This window comes from Echeneis naucrates, chromosome 4, assembly GCF_900963305.1.
Source record: "Echeneis naucrates chromosome 4, fEcheNa1.1, whole genome shotgun sequence".
NCBI classification, from domain to species: Eukaryota; Metazoa; Chordata; class Actinopteri; order Carangiformes; family Echeneidae; genus Echeneis; species Echeneis naucrates.
Window position 1 is genome coordinate 16,955,423 of NC_042514.1, and position 24,888 is coordinate 16,980,310.

The 24,888-nt window shown below is 40.5% G+C and overlaps 2 protein-coding genes across 2 annotated transcripts in view; both read left to right on the plus strand.

Annotated features, from left to right (window-relative positions):
* Positions 1 to 19,086, plus strand: part of LOC115042108 (glypican-1-like) — a 34,168-nt gene extending 15,082 nt beyond the window's left edge. The window contains exons 2-10 of the mRNA XM_029500145.1: positions 10,252 to 10,410; positions 12,225 to 12,442; positions 12,863 to 13,036; positions 14,092 to 14,257; positions 14,837 to 14,967; positions 15,740 to 15,883; positions 16,378 to 16,508; positions 18,265 to 18,440; positions 18,714 to 19,086. Coding sequence (XP_029356005.1) covers positions 10,252 to 10,410; positions 12,225 to 12,442; positions 12,863 to 13,036; positions 14,092 to 14,257; positions 14,837 to 14,967; positions 15,740 to 15,883; positions 16,378 to 16,508; positions 18,265 to 18,440; positions 18,714 to 18,895 — 1,481 coding nt within the window. The 3' untranslated portion in view covers positions 18,896 to 19,086. The remainder of the gene's footprint in view (positions 1 to 10,251; positions 10,411 to 12,224; positions 12,443 to 12,862; positions 13,037 to 14,091; positions 14,258 to 14,836; positions 14,968 to 15,739; positions 15,884 to 16,377; positions 16,509 to 18,264; positions 18,441 to 18,713) is intronic.
* Positions 19,087 to 23,675: 4,589 nt separating this feature from the next.
* The window catches only part of LOC115042140 (ephrin type-B receptor 1-like), a 72,620-nt gene continuing 71,407 nt past the window's right edge, over positions 23,676 to 24,888 (plus strand). Inside the window, exon 1 of the mRNA XM_029500190.1 lies at positions 23,676 to 23,769. Coding sequence (XP_029356050.1) covers positions 23,676 to 23,769 — 94 coding nt within the window. The remainder of the gene's footprint in view (positions 23,770 to 24,888) is intronic.

Consider the following 24,888-nt stretch of genomic DNA (forward strand, 5'->3'; position numbering starts at 1 on the left):
GCCAATATTATCTCACCGTTTTTCTAAGGAGTATGTCAATTGATCCCCTGCATTGGTCCACACTGAAATGTGTTAGCAGCTTTTAGACTACCATGGCATTCAAAACATGAAACTTTTATTAATAATCAGGGCCAATATAATTTTACATAAAGTGTTTATGACATGAGATTTTTTTATGTTTATTTTATGGCTTTGGTTGTATCTTGGTGCTTTGGTCATCATTTCTGCTGGTTATGAGAAAATAGGCCCAAAATAGAACCGCAATCATTTCCGAGATTTGAGACCAACATGGCAAGAAAGTGGTTGTAAACAAGCCAGAACAACCAGATATTCTATAATAATCCCTCCCATTATTGTGCATATTGTTGGCCCAGGGTGAACCAGGAAGTTGTTCCACAAAGTGTGGTGGATACAGATAGTTGGGTGAATGCTCTCTTGGTTGGTCTGTGTTTCACAACGTTTTCACTTAAATGAACTCAATGGTCACATTGTTAAGATTCCTTTTCAAAATGATTGGCCATCATCATCAAGTCCTGATATTTCAATAAACATAAATTATCATTTGAATTTCAAGGAGGTGATTATAAAGTGCCTTAACAGCAAAAAATAACAGGCTACTTTCAGCGAGACTGTTTCATTCCTTTAAATTAACAACTGTGATGCTCCACCACATAGGAGAGCTGTTTGTCAAACTCCAATTTTCTTCCTTTGTCAGCAGCTAAAACAAGTTGAGCAATGGTTTAACACCTGGAAACTAGTCATTTGAGAGCCTTAAGTTGTCCTTTACAGTGTGCTGATTCAGCTTCAGCAGTTACTGCCTGACCTGTGAGAAAGATTAGTCTGCAGTGTTGGTGCAGGTTAGATGTGTGATGGGGCACTTCTACTGTGGCTGAGAGTGTAATTGGATTTACACGACTCATTTCACTCACTAGATGCCTCAATAATCTCAGATATTGGAAACATAACTGGAGTTCCTCAAGTAAAAGTAAATTGAGCTTGTATTTTCCTTGTACATATATTGCCTTCAATTACTTCCAATCAAACAAAACAACTTTCCGTAAGGTCAGCACAGTTCAGCCATTTAAAGACTTAATTATCACAAAAGTTGTAATTATAGATTTCCGCCATTTTGGACTTTGTGTCTTTTTTTCTCATGTGGGGTGTGTGTTTTTAAACTGCAATTTTGCACACTTATTCAAAAACTGAGCTGCCACTGCATGTTTCATGTATTATGTCATTGCAACTAGAGTAACACTGGCATACGTGCGGTTAGGAAGACATGAGATTAGCCTGTGTGTTCTTTCCATTTGGCATAACATATAGCCTTGGGGTGTGATGTCCATTTAACTAACATGAAATGTCTACCTTGGTCTGCAGTATGAGTGTTGAGTGTGTGTGTTATTTCAGTGTGTAGTGTGTAAATGGATAAGAGCCTATAATGGTGCTCATTCTGGTGCTTATAACTGGCATGTGTATTGTGAAATGCAATGAGCTGATCTCCTTAGTTGTTTGTCTGGTGACCCCGATCCCCCAATCAAGGTCAAAAGTGTGTGTGTGTGTGTGGAATAGAAAATGTGCTCTCTCAATTAAGAGATATTAATCTGACTATGTAGATTATACTCTATTGTTACATATAGTGGTTTATGAATCAATTATGAAATGACCTGGCGTCACTCAACCACTGTCAGATATTGACAGCAAAACCTAAATGGCATTGAATTAATTGGAAAACGCGTGTCCCGATGTAAAAAAAAAAAGAAAAAAGTCTTAAATCATTTTATGTAGCAGAAATGAACAGCCATGCATTTTACCTGAAGGGAAATACTGATTATCTATCTGTAGCCAGAAGCCAAACTGAGAAATATATTCCATAATATACAAGCCACATAAACACACACACACACACACACACAGGCACTAAAACCAATCAGAAGAAATTGGTGAATGCTGCTGTTGAGTGTTGAAATAAATCGCTGTATAAACAGTGTCCTGTCTTTGATTAAATCTGGGTGTTGACACAAGCAGAATATTGGGCTTCGCTCCATGAGTGTTTGGTTTTATGAGAGTTTAATTAGAGCCTCAGTTCAGCTCTATTGCAGTTAAGGGTAGCAGCATATAGCTTCAGAGCCGACAGCAGGCAGCAAAGCTCGTCATCTGTGAAGTGTCTGACACACCACACTTTCTGTCCCTGAGTGGTTCTGATGCAATGTGGCGCTGCTCTGCCTGGTGGCTTCCTGACGACCTCCAGAACAGGTTACCTGTTCGGCTGCTTGGCACACTGAGGTTTGTGCTGAGGTTTTCTCACTTGTTGAGACGGGCTCAGGTATGTCGGGACTGCCACAAGGAATGTAGGAGAAGAAAGAGAACAGGAGGGTGTGACAGAGAGAAAAAAGTGGGAACCAGATGCTTTTAATGGGAAAAGGAACTGAATGGCTAAACAGGGTTGTCTTGTAATGGTCTCCTTGGCAACCATCATAAGCAGTTATACATTTGCAAAACCAAAAACAAGTTCAAGGAATAATATGCAGCATTAAATGAATTTTTCCCCATAAATGTATATCAGATGATTCCACATAATCTATACTTGTGAATTCAGCTCATTGCGATTTATGCCAGACTTATAACTCTTCATATCACAAAAACCAGGCTGTGGCCCTAAAGTTGTGGAGAAAGTGAGTAAGTCCTGGCCAGAAATGAGGGTTGTGATTAAACTAAGGAGCACTCAGGGCTGTGATGGTGATTGAAGTAGGATACAACTGGAGTGATGATGGAGATTTTAGTTGCATACATCAATGAGCAATGTTTATACAAAAGGTTTAGTCCTTTATGCTTTATGAGCGCATTGTAGTCAATAGTTAAATTTATGTCAGTGAAGGTGGAGATATTATGCTTTCAAACTGCTGTCAGTGTCAGCTTGAAAATCCAGCCTCATTCAGGCTGTTTTCCTGTTGATTAGATCTCCTGTAAAACTCTTTCCACCGAGGCTGCAGATGTTAAACTCTTTATATTCAGAAACTGATATTCCTTCTTTTCCATCTATGACTTTTGATGCTGACATTTAAGGGTGATGTGCATATTTAATGAAATGGGGGCTCCTCTAAGCTGTTCATCACTTTGAGTGGCTGACAAATACAAGCGGGGGCAGCAGCTGGGTCAAGAACATCACCTTTCTCCCCTTCTGCTCTTCACAACTTCTCACTTGAGATTCCTGAATAAAAACAACAAAACAACATATTTCATAGAAAAGGCCTGTTCTAATGCTCCCAGTTGACAGCTCAGAGAGAATCTATCTTAATTGTTGTTTATCTCAGCCTTTCAGGTCAGAATCAGACTTAGAGTAAACTTTGTGTAGGGAAGCGGAAGAGGTCTGCTACATAACCTTTCCGTCTAAATGGATCCCCACGCAAAGGAGATAGCTAAGTGCAGCTTTCTCACACAGCTTTCTTACGGGCAGTGTTGGGGAGTAACGAGTTACAAGTAACGGGGTTACGTCATTTAATTACCTAAAGCAATGTTTGCTTTTTCGCATGGTTTTCTTCCAGTATCAAACATTTGATACTATCACTGTGGTGACAATGTCAGGTAAAAACACATTCCAGACCCGGAACTATAAAAAAAACCAAAACAAAACATTATGTGCAGGTGTCAAATAAGGGCGCCAATACAGTTGTGCTATATTGTGTAACAAATGTTTGCCCGCTGTCAAGATGCTGTCGACCTCAAGACACACCTGAAGGTACGTAACAGCTAGCTCACAGTAACTGCAAGCGGTCACTTAAGACAACGACGGGAATATTAATGTGCTTACTTTCTAAATAAAAGCACATCATACTTCTAAAGTGTATCGATGATGTAATTTAGTATTTTGATTCGTGGGTATGCAGGAGTTGTTTAGGCTTAATTAGCTTAGCAATGCTAGCTAGCTGGCTAGCTAGTAAGCAATAGACGCTCTGCTTTCGTCTAGCTAGCAAAACCACACTTCTAACTCATGAAGCCTTTGACGGAAATGTGCAATTTACTTACAAGGCTGCCTGTCAGAGGAGGCTTAGGGTAGGCTACTATGTGGAGTCTGACATTAGCAGTCCCTATTTGCAATGTCACACATTATTGAAATTTTACTTGCTAAGACTTGGGCAATGCAAGTCGAATAGAAACATCCAAGGATTCTGTTGGTGCAAGACGAATCACATCTCATGAGAAGGAGGAAACCCATGCAGGCACAGGGAAAGCATGCACAATAATACAAAGGAAGTACTTGCTGGACACTCAAACTGCACTTGAAACTTAGATTGGGGTTTTATAAACTTCTAAAACCAAAAATATAGACAAGGTACAGTTAGCCATATCGTGTCAAATATGGCTAATTGCTCTTTGCTCCAAAGATAATGTCAAATCAGACAGATTTTTCATCAAGACTACTGTCTATGTGTATTTTGTTCATAAAACTACTTCTCCCAACAGCTACAACAACAGAAATTCCTGATCGGAGAAATAATCCAAACATTTTCTCATTATTGTAGTATTGTTGATTTGACGCTCTTGGTTTTATGTATGATGCCTTTGAGAATGGCAATTAAGAACGGCCATAAACGCTCACCTTCACATGTAATTAGTTGGCACTTGGTTCAAACTAGTTAATTTCAAGGCAAGGCAAGTTTTTTTATAGAGCACAATTCATACACCAGGTAATTCAAAGTGCTTTACAGATACAAAAAATTACAAGGCAGATAAAATCATTACATAGAAAATGAAGTAATCATTGAATAAATTAAAAGCAAAAAAAGCACAGACAGAATACTTCCAGTTGTCATATGTATACCTAAATAGCCTGGATTTAAACATCCTCAGAGATGAGGCCTGTCTCACATCTTCTGAAAGACCGTTCCAGATTTTAGCAGTATAATGTTGAGTCCTGACTCTGGGTACCACCAGGAGACCACTCCCTGAGGTTTCTCAGAGCCCCACAGGGTTCATGTCAGAGATGTACGTTGGTGCTAGACCATGAGACTTCTACACAAGCAGAGATGTTTTAAAGTCTATTACGGGAAGCCAGCGCGGAGAGCTGAGCTCTGGACTAATATGGTCGTATTTCCTGGTTCTAGTCAGGACTCGAGCAGCAGCAGTCTGGATGCACTGCAGCTGTCTTACAGCTCGTTTAGAGAGTCCCATGAGCAGGCCGTCACAGTAGCCTAACCTGCTGGAGACAAACACATGGATTAGTCTCTACAAGTCTGGGTTGGTATCTGACCACATGGCCAAACATAGTTCCAAACAGCTTTTCTCTTGCAGGTGGTGACAATTTCTTTCGCTCCTGACTCCTATGCGCTCTCTCCCCCATTTGAAATTCTCAGAGCATCTTGGTTTTCTCACATCGGTGAGGTGCGGCAATACAAGGAATGAATTATGTCAATGTGGATACCCACAAGTGTATTACAAAACTTAGTGTTTGCCCTGCAGGATATGGACGGGGCTAAATGTAGGCTGAAGCTAGAGGGTAAAAACACAGTGGCAGAAAGACCTACAGAGACTTATAATTTGATCCAAAGTGCAACTCTCCCCTCCTTCCCTTTCCTTTTCTGTTTACATCTCTTCTCCTGGAAGCACTTAAAAGCTCAGTTTTGCTTCAAGGCCTTACTGAAAAGGACTTTTCTCTGTTTTGATAACCTGCATAACTTTGTGAAGATAATTTCCGAAAAGGCTCCCTATTTCACATCACGAAACCTTGAAACTCTTCTAGGGAGAATGGGCTCTCTATGTTGGACCTTCTGGACTTGTCCCCCTCTGTAATTAATCTCTGCTTGCATGTGTTAACATGTTTGCAAGCTTGCTTTTTGTACACGTGTTGGTGCGTCACCACTCTGCTCATTTCTGTCTTTTAAGTAAATTAAGTTTTTATAGCAGGATGCCAGCTGCCTCCATTACCCAGCAACCCAGGAATGCACCAAAGCATATGTGTCTGTGGTAAACACCCTGTGTCGTCTTGGTTGGTAAGAAAACCAAGAACAAAATGCTAACATTAACTGTAGCACACGAGCACCCAAAGGTGAGGTCGCTATGATAAGCAATATTTATGGCATCGTTTTCTAATGTGTGTATGGATGAAACAATCTTTTTTTTCTCTCTCTTTAGCGGAGTAAAGTGATATTTGCTGAAAAAACAACTAATGTAGGTTTACTGCAATTTTGTCTGCGTCCAGGCAACATACTTATCAGTAAACCACAGTTATTATACTGAAAGATTACTTCAATTAAGTCTCCATGGACAGATGGAAGCATTTATAAGTCAGAGCTGTCACTTTATGACTGATTATAAATCTAATAAAAAACTCTCATGCCTATGAAATGACATTTGGTTTGGTGTCTCATCTTCTTCGCATTTTTTTTTTTGTTTAATTATTATTATAGCAAATGATACACAGCAATAGCTCCTATGACTGATTGATTGCGTTTTGGCGTCACATTTTGTTGGGCGGAGGGAACCACCCAAATGGTAGAATAAGTACTGGAAATTATTACAGACCAACCAAAATCATTTTCACCGACCCAGTGGTAACTCAAAATCATACCCTGTCAGCAATGTTGAAAACCGTAACAAATTCAAAAAAATGATACAACCATAAATCGCTTGAAAAAGCGGTCATATGGCGGAAGGCATAACAGACTTTGGTTGTCACGGTTACAATGATAAGCACACCGACAGTAGTGTACCGGACTTTATCACCAGTGTTACAAAAGCAAACAGCCTTGGCTTTATAAGGTTTACACTGAAGAACCAAACAGTTAGTTTTTAAGGAAGATCTTGGTTTTGGTTAAAAACAGGACTTTCCTAAGATTAGATTAACTTGGTTGTGTTTGTTACAATAATAACAAACAATCACATGGAACACCAGGGATGTGTGATACTCCTGTGTTTTATTGACTATGAGTCTGCTAATGCTCGAGGTCTCTTAAGATGTTTTTTTTTTTTTTTAATTATTATTATTCCTTCCTTGTTGCTCTTGTAGTGTAAAATGTTGCAAAATATTGGGTCTCAATAAAGAGAAGCTTTTGACCTGCTCTATTTGGAAAGCGCATTGAGCCTTGTTGTGAATTGGCATAATACAAACAAAAATGACTTAATTTGACTTGACTTGACCCATTTAGGGCCAACCTCCCATAATCCTATACGTTGTCATTCTGCATGAACAAATTTCTTCCTTCGCTCATCGTAACCTCCCACACAGAAGAACCAATGGCCTTGTTTTTACAGTTCCCGCTGTTGTACTTAACTATAGGATGTGCTGCTTCAAGTTTTCATAAGCAAACGAGAATTTCTTGACTTGAGTAGTTGCAGAGAAACACAGAGAGGTCATGCAGTAGTTATATCTGACAACCACATTGAAGGAACTGTGGGAGTTTTGTGAAAATTCACACCTAAAGTGTGAGGATGCATTTTTAAGCCTTTTACAACTTTGAATGATCGGCATCACAGTCCAGGACAGCAGGTGTGATTAGGGAGGGGGGGATTTTGTTTGATGGGGTTTGGGTTGGCAGGAGCGAGGCATTTCATCTCAGACTGGCTGACCCGCACTTGACGCTTGAGGAAGAGATGAGAATATTAAAAATGTCTTCACTGATTTTTGAGATAAGTGTGTGTATGTGCTGAACTGCAGCGTCTAGATGTGTAATCTGTGTTTATTTGTATTTGTATTGTAAAATAACAATATTTTGAAAAGTAAGGTGGTGCAGGAGGTATTATTTCTTGTAGTGCAGCTGCCAGTCTCCCTCTCTCTCTATCTCTCTCTCTCATATACACACTTTACACTCATACCAGCCTGTCCCAATGAAAGATTCATATATCAGTGATGATGAAGGCGTCTCCTCTTCTGCTCCACTTACCATGGTGGGGAAATGCTGCTCCCAAACCTCACCCATGCACACACAAGCACCTAAATACACACAGCCCCAGACACACACCAATCAAGGACCTGTTAAGGAAGGAAGAGAGCACTGATGCACACAGCTGTGGGGGACTCACTCACCCTTAACCTTTCCAGACGGGGGCATATAGACACATGCACACGTACATGAACACACACTAATCCTGAGGCATCTAGCGCGCCAAGAGACTGATGGTGCAGACTACTTTCTTGGCTGTCTGTCAGGCTGTTTGCACAAGGATGTGTGTGAGAAATATCTTTATTTTTAATTTACCTCACCAACCTGTGTGTCCCCTCAAAGAGCAGAAAAAATGTTGAAGACGAGTCATTTCTAGCATTCTATCTGTATTTTTATTTCTCTATGGGAAAGGGTTTTTTTTTTTTTTTTTCCTATCTCAGATCAAGGCACAGATTCAGACTGAGTGTGTCGTGCTCAGGGTTTAGATACTGGCTACGGGGAAGGAGGAGTCAAAGCCCAAACCTATTGTTTTATGCTCAGCATTCATCCTGCAGAATGTCTGTGTTGTACTTCAGGCCAAGCAGTTTGTCCAGTGAGCTGATACCTAACTACACATTCACAGAATAAAATGGCCGCTTTACCTTCTGGCTGTTGTAAGTTTTTGTTTTATTTTTATTTTTATTTTTATTTTTTTTTATTTTATTTTTTTGGTGGGGGTTTTTTGAGCTATTTTGGTGTATTTTTTATTTTCTATTTTCTCTGTATGTTACTTAATCATTCTAATCCTCTTCTCACCGGAAAATGTTTCATTCTGAATCTCATTTTAAATACACATTAAATTATGAATTTGCATATGTACAAAGTTAGTTTATTTGAAACATTATTATAGAAAAACTTCCTAACAGAAATGAGGCTTTTTTAATCTTATAGCTACCTATATTTGATGGCTCGTATATGCAAAACCCTTGATGGTGCTGTTGCATGAATATGTTTACTTTTGATGGTATAAGTAAAGTTTTCTAACAGTACTTTTACTGATCCACTTTTACTTGTTACTTGTGTTTTATGGTGTGCCTCTGGTAAATATTATTATTTATCTATCCATCTGTATTTCCTCCCACGATGGGGAGGAAGGAAATGGGGGAATGATGAGCACAAGAGATCCCTGGCCGGATCTGAACAGGCTTTAATTGTAGAACGAAAATTAAGTTTATTAATTCAATGGATTTCAATCTGGCCGTCGGTCTCTCTGTGTACCCACAAGCTGTCAGAAAAATAAACATACAACAATAGACACACAAATATACCACAGGAGAGAAGTGGGCGTTGAAAAAAAGAAGAAAAATAATTAAAAGAAAGTGTACCATATGGATGCATGCAGATATGAAGTTCTTTTCTGGCTGAAATCCACATGAAATGATTCCAAGAGAGCAATCAATACTAATGCAATGGTTTAAAGGGAACTTCATTCTGTACTAATGAAAATTTAGCAGGACGATGATGGAGAAAAGACCTCCTGCAGTCAAAATTCTAAATTAAGTGATAGTTAACAAGAATGATCAGTACTATTCACATAAAAGCAAAGAAGAATAAATCTTCTCAATGTTACATTATTGATGTGTTAACATGTCATTCAATGAATCAAAGACGCGGACTTTGACTTTGGGAAATTTGTTGCTTCCATGGCAAGTTAAGAGTTCCACAGTCTCATACATGACAGGGAAATCAGTCTGTATGGTCTTTTTGATAGCTGATGGATAGCTGCAAATTTAAAGAGAGACAGGAGGTATATAAATGCCCCTTGGTCCTAGATTTCCAAAGCAGCTCAAAATGTTTTGGAACTTATACATGTGATCAATAAGCATAATTCGCAGTTTATATGAATAAATGACCACTAAAACAACAGTAACGGTCATACAGTTTTCCGCAGTCGTACGTCACACCTAGCCAACACAAACGTGCCAGTTAGCACTGATACAGTACAAGGTGGCCTGAGGCTAATGACAGTGTCAATAATTTAACTGCTACTTAGTCATAAAACAACATATTTTTTACAATTCATCCTGAGGGGGACGTGAATGTCTTAATGAGATTATATGCAAGTCCTGAAATATAATAATATATTCACTGGTAAACGTGTCACCCACCCAGGTGGTGCTGGCCAAGAAGTCAGGGAAGGATCCTTTTACTAAGAAAAATAAAGCTCTGTGAATAATCCATTTCATAGAGGTTCATATAATTCAGTCTTCATTTCGGTGTGAAGACTGAAATACACACACAAACACACATTTTCAATTACTAATTAATGAAAATCACTTAAATAATGCATGATTAAATGAATTAATGACTGCTTGTCTTTTCGCCACTGTGCCAGGTGAACACCTGAGGATGTGTTCTCAGGGACCAACCTGCTGCACCAGCACCATGGAAGAGAATCTGGCTGGTTTGACCACACGAGAGACAGAGGGACTGATCAGAGAGGCTGGCAGGTCACTGCAAGCTGCCTTCAACGCGCTCCACAGGAGCTTCGACAGTAAGTAGTGTGTGTTTTTGTGTTTGTTGATATGTGTGTTCATTTGCAATACTCATTACTGCCTGAGCTCAATAGCAAAGCTTCAGCAGCAAGCCCAGGGGTGTGTGACATTTGTATATCGTGTGTACGTGTTTGTGATTGGTACAAGATCAGGCTGTGAGGTTCAAAGCTCAGTGCTGCACTACTGAGGTAGTGCTGATGTGTGTGTGTGTGTGTGTGTGTATGTGTGGGTGGATGTGTATATGTCCTGTGTGTCAAGGGGACCCCTGACTGGGTGTTATAATGAGAGCGGAGTCGGCCAGACACAATGAAATGTGATAAGCCGATCCCCTGATGGCAAAGGGGTATACACACACACACACACACACACACACACATGCTTGTATCCGTTCACGCGCATACACACGCAAAGAGAGGGGGTGTCCCCGTGGGGCAGTGGCTGGTTCAGCTAATGAGCAGTTGACCCACTGAGGAGCCAAGTCGCCAGATCAGTGTACATCAGAGAAAGAGAGGGATGGAGGATGGAAGAAAAGAAGCACAGACTGAGAAGTGCCACTGCTAACAATAGGGAGACAGACCAATGCAAGTGAGAAATGTGTCATTAGCAGGGAGAAGAAACAGTGAACCAAAATATTAGATAAATAACAAAGAGAAGCAGAGAACAGCAGGAGGAGGACCAGTAAGTGGAGGAGGAGGAGGTGGAAGACAGTATTATTAGTCTGAAGGCAGCAGGCCACCTCAGTAGCAAAATTCTGGCACTCCATCTGGTTATGGTTAGCGCAGGCTGGCAATGGTCCACAGCCTTTGAAGAAGGAGGGAAAAGCCCAGACCAATATACTGCAGACAGCTTGCTGACTCCCTTACTCTCTCTGTCTGACCTCTCTATCTCTCTTTGAATCCATCTGGCAGCCGAGAAAATTACAAAGAAACCTTAAAAAATATGAATTAATGTCGTGAGTGAACGAGAATCATGACGGAAATAAATCCACCAAAGAGAATCTTTCAGGAATTTAAGTTTATAAAAATAAGCAAAATGTCAATTCCATTTTGTCTGGGCCACAAATAAATTCACAAAGCTTTTTTTAAAAAAGGCTCGCAACAACTCACAACTCAGTTTCAGTCCATCCAGAGCCATTTTCTGTTGACACTATATGGTTGCCCTGAGTAACAGGCTAATTTATTATCCATTCTATATTTACATTATCTATAATACTTGTTTATATTGTTTATACTGTACATTATCTATTGTCTAATTCTATTTCTTCTTTTTTACTGATGCTGCTGTAATACTGTAAATTTCCCCACTGTGGGGTGAATAAAACGATATATACATTTCAAGAAATATTTATCGCCATTTATCAGATAATCTTTCTACAAAATAAAATTACAGTACACTTAGGGCCACATGAGGTGACAGGTAGATTATGAAAGGGGTTGTGCTCTATAGTGATATATGAACGATCACTGTGCAGGTCATTTCAGCTCAGTTTGATCAGTGCCATTTACAGGAATAGCTGTTTTCAGTGAATCACACTGAACAACTACCAAGTAACTGCAGAAAGCAGTGAAAATTTTATAAATTGAAGAGCCAGATCTTTTTCTTACAGGTAGGAGGGGACCAAAACAGAGCTCAAAGTGGAGGGAGTATTGGAGTTAGATTAGTTATATTGCCAGAAACAACACTCTGAGGCGAAACCCAACACAATTTTGATACCACCAACTTCCCCCGGCTCAAATTTTTCTAATTGTCAACACTTCTTGAGCCATCTTTCTTTTGCCATCCTTCTATTTTTTTTTCTCCTCTCCTCCTCCAGCCTACTTCACTGAGCTGCATAGTCAGTCTGAGCGCTCCCTGCAGGACGCGCTGTCTCCTCTCGGCCCTCTGTACTCCCAGAACACCCGTCTCTACGGAGACCTCTATGCCGACCTGCGACAGTACTATCGTGGCTCTGCACTCAACCTGGATGAGACGCTGTCTGAGTTCTGGTCACGCCTTTTGGAGCGCACATTTAAAACCTCCACCCCTGCAGAAGTGAGTACGGACATGTACGCAGAGCAACAGTTGTTGTAGCTGTAGTAAAAAGCTAATCGCATCAACTAGTATGAGTGGGTAGAGGAGGGTTTATGTCACAAAATGATAGCTATAGTCTTTTTTGATTGTTGAATAAAACATTCATAATAGTCCATTTACAGTGAGTCACATCAAATTGCTCAAATCAAAATGACTATGCTTGAAATCTCAATGGATGCCTCCCTGCAGCCCCTGGTTCTCTTCTGACTGATCAAAAATACTTACACAATGTACAAATTGATACATGTTTTATTTTTAGATGCATCACTTGCATGTTTTTGATCTATTTTTAAAGACGCTGATTTGCATTTATTTGAGAGGTATTTTCAAGCAGCATACTTCTCATACATCATGTCTACCACTCTCACCTCTGTCTGGCAGGTCAGCCTATCAGAGGACTACCTTGAATGCGTTGCTAAGCAACAGGAGACGCTACGGCCATTTGGAGACATACCTCGGGACATGAAATCAAAGGTTATCCGGGCTTTTGTCACAGCCCGGTCATTTGTCCAGGGGCTAATAGTCAGTGGAGAGGTGGTCAAGAAGGTTTCTCAGGTAGGCGTGCATGTGTGTGTGTTACTTGGAAAAAATAAGTGGTGTAGTGCGGTAGTGAGACAAAAACAGGGTGTGGCAGTACGAGAGGAACTGAATTTAAGATTCAATGTTTGTGTTTTTGTGTGAGCATCATCTCTGTGTGTGTGTGAAAGAGACTCGGCACACCCTAAATGTCAGGGAAAGTGTCTCCACCCAAAAATTAAAAACAAAGATCATCAAAAATCAAGTGTCAGACTGCGCCCTCAGAACAAAGTTTGTATTTGGAGGGTAGACAATGCTATTGTCAAATTACGGGTGTGATTGTGGTTTTCAGCTCCTGGTGCAATTTTTAACACTTTGTGTATTCTGTGTGACTCTGTGTTTGTTTTCTTCTGCATGACTTGTCAGTCTAAGCTTATGTGGTCTCAACAACACGTTTTCACAGCTAACAGTTTTGCACATAATATTGTGATATTTTCAAATTGTGAATGTAATTTTGCAGTTCCTGGCTTGCATGATCATCCATTCATACCAAGCTATTGAAAAAATAAAGACCACAATCTTAAATTAATAAATCTGCACATTACCAAACAAAAATAACACAAAGGCAACAGACAAAATAATGCAGTTTTGATGTTGACACGGATGGATTGCACATAGGGTGGTACAACAATGTCCTACCTTGAAAACAGTCAACAAATAGTTTTTTAAAAGTTGCACGCTTGGTGTAATGGTCCTTAACTCCTTCCCTACTTCATGCCTTCAGTTTGTCTATCCCTCCATCGATGAGGAATGAGATCTGTGACATCTCTCTTCTGGCTTGAATACATAACCAAAAGCTGAAGGTGGAACAGAAACCTGTAAAAAGAATATGAAGGGGGCCTACTGCTGCCCTCTTGTTCAGGCTGTGTCCTTAATGTTACAATAGCTTAACAGCCACTTTTATAGAACCAACATTGAAAGGATCACACTACATACATATACATCACATATATACATGCATATTATCAGCATTTTCCTTCTTCACTCCTGGTCCTGAGTAATCTGATGCCAGTTCTGTGGTCCACCTACACCAGGTTTCCCTTAGTCTAGAGTGTACGAAGGCCCTAATGAAGCTGATTTACTGCCCTCACTGTCGTGGCATGGCCTCCGTCAAACCCTGTTCCAACTATTGCTCCAATGTCATGAAGGGCTGCCTGGCCAACCAAGCTGACCTGGACCCTGAGTGGCAAAACCTTATAGGTAAGATTTTAAAAAAGAAGCATGTAATTAGAGTCTTCGCGATTCCAGGGGCGAAAGCATAATAGATTCAGAGTACTATAACAACTTCATCATTATTAATTTAAAGTGATCTAACCAAACATAATTCTAAAATAAATATTTTGTTCACCATATAATCTTCATGGCTTGTGAAGTTACTGAGAGTTTATTTAGAGCTTTTGATTTTTATTAGTTGTAGTAGGAGGAAAATTGTTCCACTGCCCTCATGGTCTTTATGCGCACCTAGCAGCACAAGATCCTATCTAATAGCTCCAATATTTCTTAAATTTGGCCGAGACAATTTCAAAGTGTGATAAGTGTGAGAAATATATGTACCAACTTCATCTACTGTGCAGCGCATTCACTTCAACTGATGCTATCAGTTTTGTTTATTATAGTAATTATAAAGACCAGAGATGATTTAGACTGTTCTGTGATCATGTATTGAGCTTTATTCATTTGATTTTGTTGCCAAAATCAAGTTTTGTTCTCAGAAAAATTTGTCAAGTTGGATTCAAGTTAAAGATTCATCTGCTCATCTCCCTTCCTTCCATTGTTTAGACACCATGATCCAGGTGGTGTCTAGTTTCAGCACGGAACCCAGTCTTGATGTGGTTCTCTCCTCCATCCCTGCTCGAATCTATGAGGCTGTTCACTACCAACAGCAAAACACGGACACGTTCACAGCTAAAGTAAGACGCCTCAGTTTGTCTCACTTATTCTGATTGTGTACATACCCCGGAGCAAATTTCACTAGAGGCACTGAATCTCTAGTAAGATGCCAGCTTATGGTTATGTATGCGGTTCTGCATCTGCTGAATTATTTGTCAGGCTAAAAACCTCTCAGCCAGTTTGCTGGCTGAATTTGATTCCAAGGTCAAAGATCAATACGGAGTAAGCAAACTTGTATCTGATGCAGAATTATTATGTTGAAGGAGTGCTTGCCTAGGGGATACCTGAAAAGAGCTCAAGTACATTAAATGTTGATGTCCATTCCTGCACAGGTAGTGAGTGTAGCCATAAACAATCTCAGCCTTGTTTGCTGATAATACACTTTGTAAAGTCTAGGTTATTTTCAATCTCTGTCAATTATACTCAAAATCAAGTTGCAAACAAAATATGAACTTTCCATCCTGAGATGTATGTGTGTGTGAATCAAAGGCACTCTTTAGACTCAAACAAGGAAACATGCAAGATGTATTCCAGCATCCAGTTATTCTGAAACACTTGCCTATGGTGACATCTAGTGTCTACTGGCTGCATTTTACATTGAGAAGTCAGAGGTTGGCCCTGTGATGTATCCCGCCCTCGCCCAATGTGAGCTGGGATTGGCTCCAGCAACACCTGCAACCCAGAAACGGATGATGATGATTGGATGAATGAATGAAGTTTGAGACTTTAAAACCTATGGAAAATGAATTCATAGACACACTGTGTCTGTGCATCTCTTTGCTGTACTTATAGGTGTACCAGATGTGTGGAACTCCTGGAACTGGTGAACCAGGGACAGGAAGCCCTGTCGTTCATGAACAGAGGAGAAAGAGTAGCTCCCTGACTGCCTTGGAATACAAACCCTCCCCAACAGCTGGGCTCCGGCTAGAGATGCAGGTGTGTATGTATGCATCTGCGATTACAATACCTCTGCAAAGGGTTATAAAAAGAGGTAAGTGGGAAAAAGTTCAATGAAATTCATTGAGGATGGACCAGAGAAACATCCCGAGTATAATGACAGAGTCAGGTTTACCAGCTAGGTCTGTCAGGGTTAGTCCCCCTGGGAATTGGATTTTTCCCGTCACCTTAATATAGGTATATACAAATGTACAGGAAGATACACAAAGTACACAACAAACAAGGACATTTAGTCAGTGCATGTGGTACCTGTGAAGGCTATCCATGTCTTCCATTGATATGTTTTGAAAAAGCTACTCATAATTTACTTAGATAAAAAAATTTCTGCAGTTGCTTAAAAAATATTGAATGTCATTAAACACATAAGGCCTTGTTTTTCATTCTAAATGGGATTTCAGATATGATTTGAGACCACCAGTGATTCACCAGTGAATTACAAAACATGGATGTTCCAACTTTTTTATGCTTTCCAGGTATCAGACCTCTCCAGTAAGCTAAGGGAGATGCGGCAATACTGGACCCAGCTTCCGATGGCACTTTGCAGCAAATTGGCTGCAGGAGGTGCCAATCAAGACAAATGCTGGAACGGCATCACCAAAGCCAGGTGAGGAAGACACCAGGACAACAGCCAGACAGCGACTGCACAACAGTGATGTGCCAGTACCTTTAAAAAATGACCTCAAATGTTCACAGCCAGTTGAAACTAAGCCAATTCACCTCGTATTTACCCAGTGTTCAGATATCATCACAGACTTCATCCACAACATTCAAATATTTTTGGTTTTAATTTGCTCTCCCTTATCGGAACGCATATAATTCCTTACACCTAAAGGCTAGTCGCAATGGAGGAAGGGAAAAAGGAGAATATACAATAATCTTCCGATAAAGTTGCCATGAAGCAGGTCAGTTCTCTTCTTGCTGAAGGCTGTTTGCGTCCTTTGTGCCATTACAATGAGTCAACAGGCTGTTTCATCAAAGGCATGCTGAGAATAGAGGTGTAAGGCAAGCAACACAAGCATTCATGGCCACACAAACGCACACGTCTGTGGTTTATAGAACAATCTGATGTCTTGTTGATATATGTACATGTCTGCACTCATGCCTCACATCCTCTCAAGTGTTTGGATTGCAGTGAAGTGAAATATGATCGTCAAAGGGAATGTATATGTATATATGTGTGTATGTATACAAACACACACACACACACACACACACACACACACATGCGTGTGTGGAGAGAAATATGAAAGAGGCTGTAAAATATGGATGAATCCCTGACTGTGTGTGACAGATGAAGGAAATATAAAATCTGAGTGGCAGAAGGTGAATAATTATGGTGATGAACTGTTTGAAAGCCCTACAGCGACATCTACTGGCTCTCAAGAGAGCTCAATAAATGTCACATAAAATTACAACTCCAATAAATTGTTCTTGAGTGGAATATGGAATACACGCTTGGAATATGGACTTTAAATGGGGCTATTTAACATTTTAAATACTTTCAGGAACATAAATTAAATCACACCTCTAAGCAAATAGTTTGTGTTTGTGTGTGTGTGTGTGTGTCTGTGTGTGTCCGTGACCAGTGTCAGTTCTTGTACCTCTGTATTACTGACGACCAAGAGTTTCAAACCCTGGGAGTGCTCACATTTTCAGACATGAATAGGAATTAAAATGTGGTTTTAGGGTTAATGTAGTAGTGGATGAGTTTATAGTTTTTGGTATTCCTTTTCAAGTGCAGCTGCCTGATATGATGACAATATGACGATGTCACGTTTTATTATTATCAATTTTATAAAATTATACTCTGTTGTCAAAATAAATCATTTGAAACTAAATAAAGCACATTGAAGTGTCTTGCTATCTCATCAAACTGTCAGTGAAATAAAACAGGCCAACAAAATAATGGAAACAGATGTCAGCATAAAAGCTGCAGCCTAAAAAATGGCTGAACACATTGAGGCCCCACAGCATAAAACAACTTCACCACAAGATTGTAACTCAGACTGTAATAGGCTGCTACCCAAATGTACAGTGGTGATGGCTCAGGTTAGGTCAGGTTAAATGTTGGACATAGGAGAAGTATTTTGTCCATGAGGTTTCAGAGTAACATTACAATACAGCTGCGTGTGTGTGTGTGTGTGTGTTTGTCTGCCGTATGTGAGGATGCCTGCTCACCATCCGCTGTCAGCACAAAATGCCACATTAGCTTTACGTAACTGGGCGCTGCTGCTCAGATGTACTGACTGAGTTCATGCACATACGTAAATGAATATTTAAATAGAGCCTTGCCTAAAAAGAACTGCTCTCCCATACACCCATGCTGATGCTCTCCTCCATGCCGTCTCTCCTACACACAGATATCTTCCAGAGGTGATGGGCGACGGCTTGGCCAATCAGATCAACAACCCTGAAGTGGAGCTTGACATCACAAAGCCGGACATGACGATTCGGCAGCAAATCATGCAACTCAAAATTATGAGCAACAGACTGAAAAACGCACTGGATGGCAACGATGTGGACTTCCAGGACACGAGTGGGCTATTTTTGATTATTTATGTTTAAAGTGCTTGTGTTAACATCTTATGAATTTGGCACTTTGTTCATCTGCATGATGCTATTTAACGGTCTGACTCTGTTAAACTGGAGTTGGGAACCGAAACAGAAATAATTACCATTTAGAAAGTGAAAAGTGGGAGCCTTTTAGGGGCACTTGAACACAATCTCTTTTTTTTTCTAAGAAGTACATTTTTAAAAATAAAACAAACAAAAATTTCCCTTTTTTTTTTCCATCTCATGATCTCCTCAGGTGATGACATCAGTGGCTCAGGAAGCGGGATGTGTGTAGGTGGACAGTGTAGTCGGAGCAGACCGGGATTGTATGCCTACTCACCAGACAACAACAGAGTCAGAGGAGCAGCCACATCTCAAAGCCACGTCTGTAGCCTCACTTTCCTGTTTCCACTGGTCATCCTGCTGCTTCAGCGATGATGGACCGCCGCTGCCTCCTGTCAGACTCTGAAGTCTGCAGCCGGGCCGAACCATGGGACAGACAAGAAGGATATTCGGTGTGGGGAAGATTGGAAAGGAACTTTGCCAAAAAAAAAAAAAAAAAAAGAAAGAAAAAAGACATTTTGGGGAATAAATGGACAAGATTTTCTTTGACCAAGAGGAGCAAAAAATTGACAGGGACAATACTTATTTTGTTTTGCTCAGTCTTACTTTGTCTTAGTTTGATTCTGTTTGTTTGTGGTGGTTTCAAAGGATTCTTGGGATGAGGATTATAAGAGAAGAATATGAAGAACAAAACAAAGAAGAGAATGAAAACTTTACAGTGATGAAGATAATAATGGGGATATTGATTGATTCATTCGCTGACTTTCTGTCAGGTCCATTTAGCTCCAGTGTCCAGTCATCTGGTAGCACAGCTCAGTGAAAAAATATTCAGTGCCCAAAGATGCGGTGCATTCAACCCTTTTTTATTTTACTTTATTTTTTAACTCGAGATTGTCTACCTTAACAAACATTGTGTACGCTGTAAATGTTTGTGTACATTAGCTAAAAGACTGGCACCATATACAGCCATGAATGTACAGTATAATACAATATTGGCAATGAAACCCCCATAATCTTTGATGTAGTTGTCCAGATGTTTTGGTGTGTGTTGGCATAAAGGGATACACGCAGCACAATTAGTTTGAAATACTATTGCAGATGAATTCCCACACTTCTGAAGCATATGAGATGTTGTGATTGCAAGATATTACCTCACTTTTACTGTATACCTACCCATTTCAAAAGAGAAAGGAAATGACCACTTTTTTTAAACTAAACCCATCACCTTTGTAAAGAAATAAGCCATCTCAACAAAATCCCTATGAACAAGTCCAGCAGTTTCAGTTTCCTTAAAACCTGTAAAAGTACACTGGACATTTGTGACATCATGCCCACCAGCTTTTGTAACTGTGTAATGTTAAAAAAGGCACTATAAAACAAAAAAAAAAACAACAACAACAACAAGGTTTTCACTTTTACAGTACATTTGCAAAATATTGACAATGTGTATGTTAACTTGGTGGATATACTGAATCTCTAAATCAGCATGCCTCCTCCTCAAGCCACACTGCTATACTGTTCAATATGGGACTCCTTCACCAAATTTGCGGATGTCTTGCACACATATTTACGCACACACTTGGGGTTGTATATTAAGCTGATTTGTATTCATGAGTGTATTGAATTTCACATTTCATTCATTAAACTCTGGTTGAGTGTTGCAGTGGATTTTGCTATGGACAGTTTGATTTGATGGCTATTCCTTTTTTGCGTCTATCAAAAGAACCAGTTCCACATACAGCGCCAGTCAAAAGTGAAAAGTGTCTTCACACTTTCGACTGATAGTGCACAGTTGTATTTGCCAAGCGGTACTTAAGACACTCATCTGTTTGCCATACAGTGAGTTAGTGTAGCTTAATATAATAGCTGGAAACAACCACCTTTGTTAAAATGTACCAAATTCCACCCCTGATGCTCAGTAATAAACACATTTTATGTGGAAACAAAAAACTATTTAAACAGATAAAAGCTGATCATGACTTGGCTAGATAAATATCATATTTATCTGATAAATGTGAAGGGTCATCTCAGTCATCTTGTCTGACAGTCAGCAAGAAAGCAAATAAGCATATTTCCCAAATGGTCAAACGATTGCTTTAATAATAGACTATGTCTCCTTTAAAAGCCTTTTTTCTTACTCTCAGCTTGAATTCATCTGATGCACGTACAGGCTGTTATCTATAAAGTACCAACTGTTCTCTTTACAATGTCTGTGATTGATGCTCCTTTGTGACCGGATTTAGTCATGACTCACTCTCTGGCTCCGTTTCCGCTGCAGGACCAAGACTATCCCCCCCGCCGTGACACACCCACTCCCAGCTTTTGCTCCTTTCCAAGTGAGAACATTGAATCTACACTGTGAACATTTTCTCCTGAAAGACTTAACTTGGCAAATGCACAATGAACCATAAATGTGCTTATAGTTTTGTAACAAGCTGTGGAAAAATGAGGCCATACATTGTGTGGGGATGACAATCTGGCACCAGTCAGGGGATCTGAAGTTAATGAATGATTTATTGATGCTGGTGTTTAAAATCGGATACAACAGAATGAAATTGAGTAGGTGCAACACACACACACACACACACACACACACACACAGCCCAGGAGCAGTTCACTCTATTTCTATTTTTTCTGTTTTTGAAAGGTCTTAAGCATTTTGGTGTACAGGGATTGCATTTTATTTATCATCAACTGGCTGTCACCTGAACGCCTGTTTTTCTATGTCTTGTGTCTTTCCTGAATTATATCCCGTTCTGTGAAGGATGTCTGAGTAAACCAAAATCTAAAATTTGAACTGAATTTTATTGATAATAAGGAGGGCACAGTTGAATTTGACTTGTCTCCATTCACACAGTAGGATATGTATTTGTGCATGTTCAAAGTTGCTCATCATTATATTCCTCAAATGAAAGAAGCAATTAAACAACAAACAACACGAAGAAAAAAAACCCTCCATAAATCTTCTTGAACAAACTGAAGAGACTCTCTGGAGACAGTTTAAACATAATTGTTCTGCTTATGTCGCAACCAGCAGGCCTGTAATTGATTTCTGGGTCTCCATCTGTGGTTTATTTTCTTAGAACACTTACATATTTCTGATTGCTTGTTTGAAGATAAGACACTGGCCATTGTGTCCTGATCGGAGTAGCCACTGAATAAAGGTAATTGCACATGATGAAGTGTCATAACGCATTCGACAAGTGCGGTGTCTGCATTGAAAATGCAATGTCAATGTAATGATCTGTAATTTTTGTAGTTGTACAGACAATGTAGGAGACAAAAGCTTCAAGAAAAAAATTGACCTGAGGCCATTTGTGACCAAAACGTACTGAAGGTTCATTTTTCAGCAACAGGGCGATGTCTTCAGTTTTAATGCTGCATTACGTCATCAGCAAAAAAGCTTTTCAGCCATTGTTCCATATTTATTATTGTGCATCTACATTAACCAAGAAAGAGAGAGATTCAACATCACACGTTGTGAACTTCTGACCAAGTGCTGAGGAACAACCGGAACAATGCAGAGCTCTTGCTGCCTGCGAGTAATAGGTGAAAAAATACAAAGAAGATACATCTCTGTATTGATTAAAAATCAGCAGGGTAATTGGTTCAGTGTAGACACTGGATGTACATTTTCTGAAGCGATTTGATTAAAAGTGCTGCACAGCCCATTGCAAGTGTCTGCACTGGGTGGTAAGCCCTCTGCTCAGGTTGAAAATGGGTTGAGCTGAGCTCAAAATTACGCAAGGTCAACCTAATAAGTTGAGACAAGTGAAAAAGTGTTGCTTAAATTGCTGAAGTGTAGCTTCATTGTCATTGTTCAGTGTGGGAAACCGATGTGATCTTAACGGTCTGAACTGTGCATGTGGCTGTGTTCATGTCCCAGATTAAGGAGAACAGGCCCATCACTCACTACCAGGTGACAGACACAGCTCAAGGACAATTTAACCTATTTCTCATCATACTCAGAACTTAGACTGTTTAATACGTACTTGGCACATTTAGGTTTCTAGGCGGCCCCTGTTCTCTGGTCTGAGTTGTGGATTCTGATTTGTGTCTCTGACTTTGAGGAGCCTTTCCTTTAAAACGTCATACAAGGGAGGATTGTGTACTTAAGGCCACTTATTTTCACAGGCCAGTTTGTGTCTTCTTTTCCTTGATAAATTCATATTACAAGACAGAATTGTTTCTCACTATAGAGAGGTAGAAATGACCGTTTACACTGTATATTATATTCAGGAAATGCCACACACCTTATCTGAAAACTTGTCGTGCCTCCTGCCGCTCTCAGAAAAGCCACAGGTTCTTTGTGCCACGGGCTACACAAAACGTTGGAAACTGTCCTTTGACCTTCTGCCCCGTGTTCACTCGACCACGTCACATAATGCAGGCAGATTTGTCAGCTGCGCCTCATCCTGAAGCTGTTACAGACATATTGTGCCATCTGCTCACCTGATATCAAGATGAGCACATCCTTTCCATCAGATGGATGATTTTTGTTTTTCACAGTGTTCTCCGTAATCTCTGGGTGGTGACTCTTTTTGTAATTTCATTATAACTAAGGTAAATCACACAACCTTCCCCCACTTACCATGTGCTGTGGTCTGATCTATGTTTTTTTCTCCTCATGAAAACAGTTTGACGGATTTGGTTAAATTTTTTTTTTGTTTTGTTTTGTTTTATGTCAGGCAGATTGCAAAGACGCAAAACTTAATAGAGCGATGAGAGGAGTGACCTGACGTCTTGAAAATCAGGGGAAAAAATGGGAGCAGCCTATTCCTTCATCAGGATCAGTCCTGACAGGCGGTGCTCCTCTGAGGCCACTGGGTGTCGCTGTCCCGCCACAGAGCCGGGGCGGGTGAGCCCTGACCATTGGGCACAAAGCTCGGGGTCAGGTAGGATAGAACGGGTGATTGGTTTACGAGCCGCCATCCTCTCTCCTGATTGGATAGGAAGGTGTGTGTGTGAGAGAGCTAGAGAGAGAGAGAGAGAGATCCACCGGCAGTCTATCTGCTTCAGTCCCCGCTGACTGTGCCGGTGCAGCAGAAACACACACACACACACACACACACACTCAAACACCCAGAGGACTGAGATGTGACCGACAACCGGAGGAATCCGCGTCTCTGTTGGGATTTTCTCTGTCAGCCGGATAATGGGAGCAGACAGGCGGGGAGTCTCTGTGGCCACGCCGGCCACTTTGGCTGCGGTGCTCCTGTGCGTGATCAGTCCGGTGTATGCGGTGGAAGGTAGGTGGGCTGAGGGAGAGAGGTTTGGGGGTGGGGGGGCAGTTCATACGGTGCAGGGTGAAGCCTTGCTTTCATTCATTCACGCACGAACTGAGGTGCGTCCGAGCTGCTGTTTTGTGGTTGTTGTTGTTGTTTGTTTGCTTAAAGACTCTCAGATAAACTTAGTGCAGAAAACTTAGGGAGTAAACTGTGTGACCTCCCTCGGCTGTCTGTGTTGGAGGGGTCTTTATGAGGGCTGATGCCTTTCAGAGGAATTCACGCTGCTGTGCTGCACTGGAGGTTTAAGGACGCTGTCACTTACAGCTGTGCTCATAAGGAAAAGGCAAACTAATTATATATATATATATATATATATATATATATATATATATATATATATATATATATATATATATATATATAACTTATCAAAATCAACAAAATCAAATGTAATGTTCATTATATTTTAGTAACATTTTTAAATCACAGCCTGAGGCAAGTTGCTCAGCCACAAGCCTAATGTGATTTTGTTATGATTGCACTGTGTAATATTTTGTAAGTATGAATCCTGACTGTGCTTCTCCCTTGGTGCACTGTTGTGGCTCTATTGTGCTCAGCTGGAACAGAAAATGGAATCATAATTAAAGCTCGCAGGTGCTCAGCGGCTCTGTGTAGGTCTTAGCACCTCGTCTGCTGCTGTCCCCTCCTGCTCTCCACAAAGGCATCGCCTTTCCCTGCTCTGCTGCTTTCTGTAAGCATGTCCTCCTCCCACTTCCACCTATCCACACCTCACCTGCTCCTCATGCAAAACCTTTTCCTGCTGCTCCTGGGTGTCCCTTGCTGCTTTTTCTGGCTCTCGCTGCTCCTTCACATGCCTCACCTCACATGTTGCTCATCTTCCTTCTCCTCAAAGCAATACCTGCTGCTCGTGCTGTTACTGCTCCTCAAGCTGCTCCTCTCCCAGCGTCAGAATTTACTCCCGCTGCCCCTTCGTCCTTCATTTGCTCTTATTCCTGCCCTGCTCCATCCAAAGCATGCTCTGTACTGCTATTTGCTTCTCTCCAGGTATCTGTCCTGTTCTTCTCTCAACATCACCCCGTACTTCTTTTTCTGCACCTTCTGTTACACTTTCCCAAGCAT